Here is a 12,885-nt window from a genome sequence, read left to right on the forward strand (position 1 = left end):
AAATCCAAAAAATAAGACCTTTACTGGCGATGGTCTCTCCTCTTCTTCAGTTTTTCCAGCTGGAGCTCCAGAAAAGTTCTTCAATTTGAGCGCAACAGTCGTTAGTTTCTCCATCCACATGTCCAAATAACTGGGAAAAAAATGGAACATCTTAAAAAATACCATCAGACGTCCCAGCCATTCGGAAACAGCCCTTCAGAATAAAAGCATCAATGCTCTGTATACTCCGAATGACTGTTTTTAGCACTCCAACTTGACGTTGTACTATTGTTTGACACAAAGTAGTGCTTCGGAGGAGGAATAAAGGAAATATGAAAGCACCAAAATAGCCAGTGCATTTCAAAAGATCCTTTATTTTGGGAATCCATTTTGGTCCCAGTGAAAATTTGGGCTGGCCGCTCAGAATATGACTTGCGGGCGAAAATGCTTCTGCCTGGTGGTGTTGTGATTCATGCCCATCTTCAGCATCCACTTGGACTTCATGATTTGCACAAACTGCATGTCGCGACGGATGCCGCGAACTCCCACCGCGCCTGAACACAAACCAAAGGTGTGACGAGATTGCTAGCTAAGGTCGGGTGCACGTTTTGGCAAAAATGAGGCTTACCCGCCGCGTGTCCTGTCCATCCCAGCGCTTTGTAATGACGCAGGACGCGTCCCACGGCGCGGGTGTCGCGGCTCGGGACCAGCGTGCGCTCGGTGCCGAAGCGTTGCTTGTAGTAGCGCATGAGGGAGCGGTGGCCCACCCGTGAGCCTGCAAGAAAACAACAACTCATTAACATCGAATTTTTTAAAGCATTTCATCTATTTTGAAATAAATGACCATATCAAAACAACATGTCAAGTCTAATTTATGCACATATAACCATCATTTTTTTGAGTACCAAATAGACAATCGAATTTTTAAAATTGTTGAAAAAATGTCTTTGGATTTAACAAAGTTTGAATTTGAACATTTGCCAGATGGAAGCCATCCAAACCATGGCTTTATCATTAATTCAATGTGGCAGGTTTGCTATCAAGACAAATGATAAAAAGTAGAAATCATTAAAAAAAAAAAAAAAAAAACTGACCTGACGGTAGTACGAGTTCCATGGTCTCATCGTCATAATGTACGTCCTTGTCGCCGGGAAGATCGTCGTCGTCGTCATCGTCGCCACTTCTGTCTGGGTAGCTGCTCCTGTAACATCACATTTTTAGCGTTATTAATATTCCACGCATTCCAAAAGTGGAGCCACGACGCCGACCTGAAGTCGTAAAAATCGGCAAACTCCAGCGCGGCATCGCCGTCCGTGAAGAGCTTGCAATGACCCTTGTCGGCCATGTGGGTGCGCACGGCTTCGGTGGAGTAGAAGGAGCGCCCCCTCTGGTTGCACCACAGGCACACGTTGCCCGCTCCCACCTTTTCGCCTGCCGCAAAAGCGTCAAAAGAGTTAAAATTGGGCCATGTGATCGCAGTGGGCGGGGACTAACCCAGGTAGCGGAGCAACCCCTGCAGGTCGGTCAGGTACTGCAGGTCCGGGATGAAGAAGCCGTGGACGCGCGTCATGTGGGCTACGTTGCGCACTAGCGTCTTGGAGCGATGAGTGCAGAACATGCACTCGGTCACGGGGATGGAGCCGGGGAGGGTGGCGCTCTGCTCCTTGTCGTCGCCGCCTTCCCCCTCCTCTTCTTCATCTTCCTCCATGTTCTCTTCCTCCTCCTCATCTAACTCCTCCTCTTCGTCGTCGTCGTCCATGTCCTCCCACTCCTCTGTGAGCACAAATTATATTTAAAGCGGGGAAACAGCCTTTTCAAAAAGTCAACAAAATGACAGCTTGATTTTTCCCATTGGACTAATAAAAGTTCATTCACGAGAAAAATGTCAACGCCATTTGTTCGTGACCTTATTTTGAACTAAATTGCAAGTTTTTGCTAATCATTTTAAAAGGCTTTAAGGTTGAATAGAGCGCTTTTTTGGTAAAAAAAAAAAAGAAAAACGACATAGTATAGTAAGGCTAAAAAAACGCATTCCGGCCAATCTGAATTGGAAATCTTTTACCTTCCTCCTCCTCGTCCTCTTTTTCTTCTTCTTGGTCGTCCATTTGGTGCCCCCTGCGCTTGGCCTGCTCTTCAAACCACACTTGGCGTGGAGGCTTTTCCGGGATGCTCTTCAACGGTGGCGCCGCCGACGCCCCCTCCGCCTCGTCCCCGCCCCCCTCGGGCGGCTCTTCCCCACGTACGCCCCCCAGGGCCAGGCGCAGAGCGGCGTTCCTGGCGTCCCTGTCGGCCTTGTCGTCGGCGCCCAGACCTTTCTCCAAATTCTTGCGGTTGATTTGATCCACCCGTCGGCGCTCGGCCGCCAGGTGGCGCTGTGAGCGCATGTGGTCATTGAAGGCGTTGGCGCTGGAGAACTTCTTGTGGCAGAGGGCGCACATCTCGCCGGACGCCTGGCGCGCACCGTCCTCGCCGACCCCACGCTGCGAGAGGACGCGCGCCCGGAAGTCGTCGGCGTTGACGGGCGGCATGTCGGCGACCTTGCGCTTCAGGTTGTAGCGGTGCCAGTCGCTCTTATAGTGGGCGCGCTGAAGATCGCCGTCGGCGAACGCCACGCGGCAGCTGATGCAGGTGTAAGACGACATGGCGGCCTGAAATGGTCACAGAACGAGTTTATTTATTTATTTTTTTAAATTTAAAAAAAATGCCATTTTTTGCAGTCTGTTAGCTCGCGTGCTAGCTATAGTCCCGGCATTACGTCAACTTGCTAGCATAGCACTAGAAAAGTAGACACGATCCTTTCTGATTTATGACGTCACAACCAGAATTGCTGATGGGAAAAGTGGGGGTCCTCTAATACACTGTTTAGGATGGAACAACTAGAAGATGGTAAACAGTAGTCAGAATCGAGTGCCAAATTACTGTCCTCCACGTATTAGCTACCATTAATAGTGTGTTTGAACTGAGGGGGATGGCAGTAAAACAAACTCCTTTCAAATCACAGCTGGATGAAGAAAAATACACGATCGGACGTCTATTGTCGTCAACAAGACGTTGTGGAAAAATACTAATCCTACCCAAAATGCTTTGATTAACTTCCCCGAATGTATTGTTGGTAAATGTATTATTACGACAGCAAGATATATAACGAGTGTGTTTTATTGGCCAATTTCAAATGTTTTAAGTGCATAAACGCACGTTTGGAACGTTAGCTTAGCATTGCACGGGACGTCACTATAATCAAAAGAACCCCAAACAAAAGCGGCTAATGGTTATTTAGCCTCGTGTTATAGTCATATTATATCATATTTTCGGTTAGTACTTACGTGGGGCGCGGGACGTTGACGTAAATGGTGAAACTTGTTGTACAAAAGAATTTACGCGTGGTAGTATCGAAGTACGTAACGGTAGCCCTTCAACTTGTTCTTCTTCGTTGGCTTCAAATGTTGATAGCGCCGAATGTGGTGGGAAAAGGAATTACAGCATTAGAAGTCAACTGTGCTCCACAGCAAGTTATTTTATCATGGCAAAATGTATAAAATACGTTTTAGGTCTTTTTTAGTCTCAAAGTAAGATAAATATACTATTTCACTCTTAAACCATAGTAATTCATTCATTTTCCGATCTAATAATCCTGACATGGGTAAAAAAAAGCATGACAAAAGGCATGCATTTGGTTGATACGTTTATTTTCTCCATGTTAGCACATAAATTTATATACATATTGCTAGCTAGAGCGTAAAAACCCAAACGTCTTTATCGAGCATGCGAGCTCTGCAACAGGAAGTGACGACGCAACTGGTAAAGTTTTTTTGCCCAGAATAGGATGATCATTTTTTTTTCTTTTTTGAGGCAAAAAAAAAACATTTTGTTTGCATTTGTGTTTACGAGAATTCAGTCGAAGAAAAAACAAAACTAGCCATGCACATACGCACTGGAATGAAATGTACTCTTGATTTTGAAAAAAAAAATCAATTCGCTTTTTTTTAATATAGGTGATTTTTTTGAGTGAATCTTTGCGATTGAAACAAAAAGTTCAAAACAGTTTCATGGATCACAAAGTTGTAAAAAAAAATGGACACAAAGTGGGGAATGTTTTTTTTTTCTTAGAAAAAAGTTGTTATTTTTTGTTGAGAATTTTATGGCAAAAAAATGAGATTTTATAATAAAGTCCATCTTGTTTAAAGAGAGGAAAATAAGTTTATCCTCCTTTTAGGCCAGGCCTTTTGCCATATCATTTGCATACATATTTCATTTGGGCGCCCATATCTATCATTATTATAATTTTCTGAACCTTTTTGATGCCTAAATTTAATAAACATGTAACAAATATACATCAAGCATTGCGGGAATACATAAAAATAATATCCTACAAAACACTAAATGTTAAAAAAATCAAAATTCGAAAATTAAGAAACACTAAAATAAGGAATACAAGATTATAAAAAAAAATCACTAAAACGTATAAATAAGTTTGTTTATGAAGTTCGATTGCTTGTCATAAAAAACTAAAAAGGGTGTAAACATTTTTTTTTATGATGAAAGATAGGAACTTAATCTTTTATGTTGTAAATGATTTAGAGATGTAACCATAAAAAAAAAACAATAAATTGTGGACAAGGGTTGTAGGGGGTGCTGGAACCAATCTCAGATCAATCAATCGCAGATATTGATTCTTTTTTCCAATCAGTCACATTTGTTCTATTTATGACTTCAAATCAAAGAAAAATGAATACAAAAATATACCTTTCACTTAAAAACGTAAAAAAGGGGAATTTTAAATGAGAAAAAAATGTAAATGTGGTTTGTGGGGGTGCCGGAGCTACGCTAAGTTAACAATAGACGATGTATAGTCGCAACTGATTTTCCATTTTAAAATGTTTTCATTCATTTCTTATATACATATAAATTTATATATACACATACACACTTTTTATGATATATATGATTTTTTGAATGACTATTTTATATATTCCCGCAATGCATTTTGACGTTTACGTGATCGTTTAAATGGAGGTTTGAATCCCAGATTTAGTGGATTAAAAAGACAATCAAGGTGCAGGAAAATGGAGGCGATTTGTGTATTATGTACAAATGAGCCATAAAAATAGACATTTAGTGTTTGTGGAAGTCAGAAGAACGCACAAATGAGGAAGAAAAGAGGAAGAAGAAAAAGAAAAGAGGAAAACTTGCTTTCTTTAGTCAGCATTGATTGCTGCCAGCGACCCTGTCTCCAATAATAACAAATCACCTCCAATAAAATTCATATTTGATTTCATAATCATTATTTTAGGTTTAGGTAGGAAGAAATGAAAAATTGATTGGCTAAAAAAATGGATTTAAAAAAAAGTTACGTGTGCGTCCTCGTCAGTCGTCATTGTCGTCTTTTTCACATTATTTTTTTTCCCCAAATCGCCGCATGCTCGTTGGGGTTTTTCACCCGTTCGCTGCCATTGACGGCGATCGGTGTCCAATCTGAGGGAACTGGGAGGTCTGAGACCCACGGTAATCTGTGATTGGCCGCGATAGATGCTCGAAATGTGATTGGACGTCTATGGCTGTCAAATTTTGAAGTGTTTACCAATTTTAAAAAACTTAAAATAGTAAAATTTTCCAAAAAAACAAAAAGGGCAAAAAATAGTCTTAATCCAATTTAAATTTCCACTTATTTAAAATTTTCTTTGATAAAATAAGGCAAAAATAACCGATTTCTGTATTATAAACAGTGATTAAAAAGCCAAATTACCTTTCAAAATAAGACGCCTATCAATGGCAGTGAAGGAGTTAAACCCCAACCCAAAAAATATTTTTTTAAAAATCAGGTTAAATGTTTAGGAATTCCGCACACGCTTAAATAACATTTTGTGACACAAGACGAGTCGCCGCCACTAAATTAAAAACAGCGTTAAATAATAAAAAGAAAGGAAAGAAAAGGGTTGGGGGGAAAAAAATAAAAACTATAAAAAAAAGAAAAAGAAAGGCCAGGTTAAAGACACTGACTGACTGAATGAGTGACAGGTGGAAGGAGGCGGAGCCACGTTGTTCATCTCTTCCTGCGACAGGTGCGCTTGTGGTCGGCGTGCCAGTGCTCCTGCTGGCACTTGATGGAACAGTACGACGTGTTCCAGCAGCAATGGTACATGGCCTCCTCCTCGCAGTTGTAACACTTTGGAGGAGAAAGCAACAAAAAGAAATGACAAGCTAGCCAGTTAGCTCGTTGCTAAGCGTTTCACTCACCCACTGTTTCTTCTTGGTCTGCGAGACCATCTGTTTGTGCTGGGCCACCAATTTCTTGACCTCGTCCACCAGCTCCTCCTTGCACTTGTCCTTCACTTGCTTGCACTTGCGCTCCATCTCGGCTTGAGCGCCACCTAGGGCCTTGCTGACCGCCTGCTGCTTCTCCTCCTCCATCTCGCCGCGGAGCTGGCGTGACACGGCGACATTTTTTGTCAAAGAGTGAATTTGCGATAAGTAAAGTCGCCATAATTGAGACTGAACGTCATTTTTGATGGTTGCTAATGGCGCTCCGCTAACCGGAGAGAATTAAAGTACAATAAGTATCTAAAAACAGCCTTAAAAACCTGTTTGCTACCTTCTCCAGAGCTTCTCGAACCACGCGCTCCGTCTCCCGTTTGTTGTCGGCCTTCATCATCTCCTTGACGTCGTTGAAGACCTTGGTGTACTTCTCGTGGCACATGTTCTGACAGGTGGCGGCGGCGTCCGAGGCCGTCTGGGTGGCGCGGTGGAGCGTGCGGGGCGACCCGCCGCCGGCCTTCTTGGTCTGCGTCGACACCGACTGCTTCTCGGGGGCCGGCGGCGGGCAAGACGCCGCGATCTCCTGGCTGGAGCTCACCGCCTCCATCTCGGGTTCGGGGTCCTGAGAAGATAAAATAGCGTCATGCTAACAATTTCCCCAATCCAACTATACGGTCAGAATTATTTGGTAGCATTCCAAGGTCGGGTTTAGTCACATTTGGGACATTTTTTGAGTGATTTCTTGTTCATTTCAAGTTATCGTATTTTCACGACTATATGGCGCATGGCATTTAAAGGCTAAAAAAATCTAAGACTTTTAAGTGTGCCTTATAGTCGTGAAAGTACAGTACAATTAGTTTCGGGTATTTGTGGGAGGCGGCCAAACTTACGCTGACTTCTTCTTTAAGCTCCACCTGTTGAGCGCGGCGGATTTTCTTGGCTTTGGGCTCCTGGCTGCCTTTCATCTGCCGAAAAATAAACGTTAAACTAATTTTTCCACCACTGGATGGCGCAAATGGAGGAATGGTCATGTGAATTATTTTTTCTTAATTAAGGAGCGCGGAGGACGAGTTAAGACACGGACCTGTCGGACTTGTTCGTTACTGGTGGAGGAAATGCCGGACTCGGCTTCTTCGCTCCTCTCCGCCCGCTTGGACGCTTGCGTCCTCTCGGCGGCGTCCGAGATCTGCGCTTTCTCCGCTTTGTCCGTCCGCTGGTCCGTGTCCTTCTGGGTTTTCCGCGGGCCGGGAAGGCGAGCCTGCCCGCCGTCGTCGTCCTCCTCGTCTTGGTCGCGTTCGTCGTCGTCTTGGTCTTCGTCTCGGTCTTCGTCTTCCTCCGGCTTGATCTTCCACGAGCGTCCTTCCTTGTAGTAGCGCTGATAGACCTCCAGTTCGTCGCAGGCTTTCTTCCAGCCGGTGCTGCGCTTCACCTGCAGCTTCTGAACGCTCACTTTGATGTCCTGGATGTTGTCGGAGGGAATCCACGCCCTGAGGAACGTCGCAAACACATCTTAAATGACCCAAAATGAAGGATGTAAACAAACAGTCAAAATAACAGAAAGTGAACCAACCAATTAAAAAACAATTATAAATCCGGAAAATGGACCGGATAAAACATCTGTGCGACCCCTGACCTTTGGTGCTGGTGGCCGAAGAAGCGGACGTCCACCTGGTTGTCTTCCCTCTGCAGAACTTTGGCCGGCCAGTAGCCGAAACCTTTCATTTTGGCCCAAACCAGATCGTGGCTGGGACTCTGTGGACAATAAATAAGAAGAAGTTACAAAATGGCGTACGTGTGGACGCCGTGGTCGGGTTGGGACTCACGCAGGGGTAGCAGAACCAGTTGTCGGGGCGGGCGTTGGATAGGTAGAAACAGTTCTTACACAGCAACAGTTCGTTCAACTGGAAAAAGAGAAGAAGAAGAAGAATATAGTGAGTGACGCCGTCGCTGGCTTGAATTAAATCGGGGTTCGAGTACCTCGTGACAGGCGTCACTGTACAGAAGACGGGCCATCTCCGCCTGGTCGCTGTGAACTGGAATAAAACAAAATAAACTTCAATCCCCCATTTTAGATATAATATTTAGATTTCCTTGATATTCCTTAATATTTAGGATTCCTTGAAGTGCAAAAAAGTCAAAGAGCCAGCCACCTCCGTACAAGATGGCCGTGTTGTGAACGATGAGCTGGACGTCGGCTTTGAACTCCTCAAAGTTCTTGTACTTGCCCTCGGTGAGATTCTGCGGGCCCAACGAGAGGAGGAGGAGTCAATTTAATCCAACTACCCCGAGTCTAGACGTCACGCTGGGCGACGCCCGCGATGTCACCTCTTGGATGTCGCCCACGTCCAGCGCCGTGTGGACCAGCCGCCTGTACATGGGATGTTTGGTTTCTTTGCCTTTCTTGTTCAGGTCCACGGCCTGCCGGGAGCACCAAATATAAACAGATTGGTTGACATCACGGGTGTCAAAGTGGGGACCCGGGGGCCAAATCTGGCCCACCGCGACATTTTGTGCGGCCCGAGTAAGTACAAGATGACTTTCTGTTTTAGAAAAAAGAATTTCTCACCCTCTCTTTCATCCGCTGGATGATAAAGCAGAGGTATTTGCACATCTCCTGTTTGCTGAGGTTCTTCTTTTTACTTCCCTGCGGGCGGGAGGACAAAGTGTGAGCGGCCAGGGAAAGTCGGTGAGGGACGAGGGGCGACTCACCCTGCAGAAGACGCACTGCCAGTGGGAGCCGGCGTCGCGGGGCCGCCCGTCCTCCGCCAGACACTTGAGATGAAAGACGCGGAAGCAGTTGTCGCAGGGCAGCACGTCGCCCGGCAGGTGGCACTGGAAGCAGTACCAGTCGTGACTCTCCGCTTCCCACTCCGGAGGAGGACACGCCACGGGGGAGCACACGTTGGCCTCCACCTCCTCCCCCTCCTGGTCGCACGGTAGAACGACACAAATCAGTTAAACACAGTCAGTCGTACCTCTAGTTACCAATGCATGGCGGACACAAAGTGAACACAAAAGGAGAACTACACCACTAAATACAACTGAAAGAAGCTAATGAGCGAGGCACAGACGTGTTTTAAAACATTCTTTGAAAATGGCTTCTAGTGGAATATAGAACTACATGCGAAGTAATAAAATTAAAAAAAAGAATTGGACTATGCAAAGAATAATTTCCAGCAGCCCTAGTTGTATCGCAGTCAAAGATTTGTTGACTTTGTGTTGAAGGTCAAACTTCAATTTAATGCACGTTAACTTTTGAATAAAAAGGAGCAGCAATTGTATGGAATGTTCCAGATTCTTTCTTCTAGTTTGTGTGGTACATGGCCACCAAAATGTGTGACTGCGCGACACCCGGCGATTTTGTGTTAGTGGCGCTAATGGGGGATGGTAAAAAATGAATAAATAAAAGAAATTAAAACAAAAAAAGCAAATACGTACCTTGCTTCCCTCTGCTTGAGGTTCCTGTGATGACAATGATTCAAAGAGCAAGTCTTTAACTCATTCACTGCCATTCACAGCAATAGACATTACATTTGGGTGAATATATGCCAAAACACGCCGAAAACCTATTTTTTGGCAATTAAGAGTTAATATAAGATCATTATTTATTAAAAAAACACAAGGGAAGAGTAAATATTCTCTTGATCTAATTGGAGATATATTTTTATCCTTTTGGGCTAATTTTAATTTTCAAAAATGGAAAAATCATGGTTGGATATCCATTACTTGTAATATTTTTCATATTAAAATATATTTTACTTAAAATGTTTACAGTTGAAATAAAAACAAAAATTCTAACCAAATATTTCATAGTAATAATTTCCTAAACGTGAATAATTTAAGTCTAATATTACCGGTTAAATTTTTTTTTTTTTAGTCTGACTTCATTTTCTTATTTTAATTGACTAAGAAAAATTTGAGAAACGAGTTCATGAATAAAGTAGCGTATTTTCCGCACTATAAGGCGCACCTTCAACCAAAAATTTGATTCATGTGTATATAAGGCGCACTGGATTATAAAAGGTTGTAGTAGTAGAGGATTGTTTTATACATCCACCAGATTGCTTTTGGTAAAATTGAAATAGTTTGCGGGGACTGACCATCTCGTCCCCGGGCAGCCAGTATCCCTCCTGTTCGATGCCGGCCTTGGAGCCCTTGTAGCCCACCGTCAGCGTCTCTACCACCAAGCCGTCCTTGACGGCCAGGCTCAGCTGGCGGGCCGTCTCCTTCGGGTGCATGCCAAAGACGCGGCTAAGGTACCTGGTGGTAGCCAAACGGATCCAAAAAATGACCTCGGAATCTCGGCTTTTGGTCAAAAATGCGCCGGCTGTCGTCTCACTTGGAAATGCGGTCCATGTTGGCGATTTGCTTTTGGTTGCGGATGACCTCGATGGCCGCCCAGACGTACTGGACCACCTTGGGGTCGGCCAACCTCTTCTTCTCCACGCGGGACATCACTTCCTTATTCATCTCAACTGTGATGACGAAAATGACACAAAAATTTACTCAAAAATAAGCCGATTGGGGCGCGTAAAATTAACACAAAACATTCCTTCATTTTCTGTTTACGTTCACACGGGCCGCGAGGGGTGCCGGAGCACGCCCCAGCCGACTATGGGCACCAGGTGGGGAATTCCGTGCATTGGTTGCCAGCCAATCGCAGGGCACCAGGGTGCTTAATATTGTATTATTCTTCACCAAAAATGAAAAAAACATTCTGGCATGCAACAGATTGGTAAGCAGTTCAATGTAGCTTCAACTAGTTCGTTGTGATACGCTCCAGCACCCCTGCGACTCTCGTAATATGAACGTATATTATGGCATGTGAATATCGTGATATTAAATTACCTTTTGCCACAGCACTAAGGGGGTGTTTTGCATGCAAATTTGGGCGGAGATATTCAGGTCACATCACGACAATTATCACCTGAGCCTGGTAATATTCCATTAAATCGTTTTTGATGGAAAATAGGCGGTGTTCGAATGTGTTGGTTCTGCCTATAAAGACAGAACCAAACCAGGAAGACACACACAGACAGGCCACGAATACTGCAGCACGCACGAGACAGACGGCTAGCAGCTAGCTAGCACGCTAGCTAGCTGACGTGCGACACCATTTGCTTGAACAAAACAGTTCAATGGCGTCACAACGTAATACATTGGAACATGTAATTATCTCGCGTGTGAATTTAACTCCCCGCTAGACAAGCAATGACGAGCTGGTTCCGATCGTTGCGCTAAAATGTAGCATTGCTACGTCTAGCTAGCTAGCACGAATAGGGACTACAAATGTGTATAATTACAAACAAAAGAACACATTGAGTGACCTTTTTAACTATACTTTTCTTTGTATTTTGGTGGGGGCGTAATGTGGTTAAGCGGTTGTTAATGGAGGCAGACAGGCTGGTCTGTCGGGTTTGTTTTGAAGGGCGCCATATTGAGTTAGCCGCCGAGCACTTCACGTCGCCGGCCAGTCGAGGGGAGCCGTCGCGTCGTCCCCTCGTCTGTCGATAGAAGCCCGTTGGGAGCACTACTCACCTCCGGGTACGAAGTCGCCAGCACGCGGGCGAGGCAACGACGAGGATCCAGGCGAATTTCACACCCGTTGCGGGCGAGGCAGGGCGGCGTTGCGTGTCCAGCCGACCGCTGTGGAGCGGAGCGCGCTTGGGAGGTAAACACAGCGACGGGCGGCGTATGATGCGCTCCTTCCAGCCCTAGCGGCCAAAGGGAGAACTGCACCAGTGGGGATGGGGAGGGGGGCGGTACTTGATCTTTTTTTTTTATTATTATTTATGGTATTATTTTTCATTTTAAATCAAGAACAGTGGACTGTTATTAATAAAAATCATTAAATTACTATTACATTTAAAAAAATAATTTAACATAATTTTTAGTATGCTTGTATTACTCATTGTTGTGTTTGACATATAATTATAAATAAATGTATAAATTATACAATGTTGATTCTACTAAATAGATAATAAAGGTGGCAATATATGTCCAAATTGGTTGATTTCCTCGATTATAATATATTTTTCAAAGAGTGACAGAAAACGGCATGAAAAATTGCAACGTTTTAATCATGTGTCGGCATAAAAAAAAATACAAAACAGAAAGAGACGAATGGGGGGGGGGGGGGGTCGAAGGTCACACCAAAGCTACAAAGTTGGTCCAGTTCTCGGGGGGAGGAAAAGTGGGAATATGGGAAAAGGCCCAAGACCGTGGACCTGTTTTGGGGGGAAGTGGGGATCAATGATGGAGCAGACAAATAGGTACCGGGTTCGATTCCCCATCCTGGCTCCCGATGCTGCATCATCAGTAATGAAATATGAATTTAATGTCCAAGCGCTTTGAGTACTCCAGTACGTAGAAAAGCGCTCTCCCATTCAAATACAAAGTATACCAGTTCACAATTCTTTCATTTTACATGTTTTTTTGGCATTTTTTGCCATGTAAAACTCCCATCACAAATACATTTTTGAAGCGCACACACACCAAATACACACGTGGGATTTTTATATGAAGTCGTTCCATTTCAAAAAACCCGGGCATCATCATAAAATTGGAGTAAGGGAGGCGTTAACGTGCAATTCTGGACTGGACGAGTGGGAGAATGAGCACAAACCCTTGAAGGCAGGGCCATACTCAGTTGTA

The 12,885-nt window shown here is 44.3% G+C and overlaps 2 protein-coding genes across 3 annotated transcripts; both read right to left on the reverse strand.

The window, feature by feature from the left end:
• Nucleotides 1-333: 333 nt before the first annotated feature.
• znf622 (zinc finger protein 622) lies at nucleotides 334-3,448 on the reverse strand. The gene is made up of 7 exons (XM_077723655.1): nucleotides 3,303-3,448; nucleotides 2,042-2,627; nucleotides 1,474-1,752; nucleotides 1,248-1,410; nucleotides 1,074-1,180; nucleotides 608-754; nucleotides 334-533 (listed from the first exon to the last, which is right to left on the reverse strand). Exons 2-7 carry the CDS (start codon nucleotides 2,619-2,621, stop codon nucleotides 400-402), a joined length of 1,410 nt encoding a protein of 469 aa, XP_077579781.1. The 5' UTR covers nucleotides 2,622-2,627; nucleotides 3,303-3,448; the 3' UTR covers nucleotides 334-399.
• Nucleotides 3,449-4,853: 1,405 nt separating this feature from the next.
• Nucleotides 4,854-11,945, reverse strand: zmynd11 (zinc finger, MYND-type containing 11). 2 transcript variants are annotated; one of them, XM_077723656.1, is made up of 16 exons: nucleotides 11,770-11,945; nucleotides 10,571-10,706; nucleotides 10,332-10,491; nucleotides 9,670-9,693; nucleotides 8,941-9,156; nucleotides 8,798-8,875; nucleotides 8,557-8,649; nucleotides 8,382-8,469; nucleotides 8,209-8,264; nucleotides 8,055-8,132; nucleotides 7,865-7,983; nucleotides 7,316-7,718; nucleotides 7,122-7,196; nucleotides 6,569-6,853; nucleotides 6,214-6,399; nucleotides 4,854-6,142 (listed from the first exon to the last, which is right to left on the reverse strand). In XM_077723656.1, exons 2-16 carry the CDS (start codon nucleotides 10,699-10,701, stop codon nucleotides 6,020-6,022), a joined length of 2,115 nt encoding a protein of 704 aa, XP_077579782.1. In that variant the 5' UTR covers nucleotides 10,702-10,706; nucleotides 11,770-11,945; the 3' UTR covers nucleotides 4,854-6,019. The 2 variants fall into 2 exon arrangements, with proteins under 2 accessions (XP_077579782.1, XP_077579783.1); XM_077723657.1 differs by lacking the exon at nucleotides 9,670-9,693.
• Between the last annotated feature and the right edge of the window lie 940 nt (nucleotides 11,946-12,885).

The sequence above is a fragment of the Stigmatopora nigra genome, chromosome 9 (genome assembly GCF_051989575.1).
Source record: "Stigmatopora nigra isolate UIUO_SnigA chromosome 9, RoL_Snig_1.1, whole genome shotgun sequence".
Taxonomy (NCBI): domain Eukaryota; kingdom Metazoa; phylum Chordata; class Actinopteri; order Syngnathiformes; family Syngnathidae; genus Stigmatopora; species Stigmatopora nigra.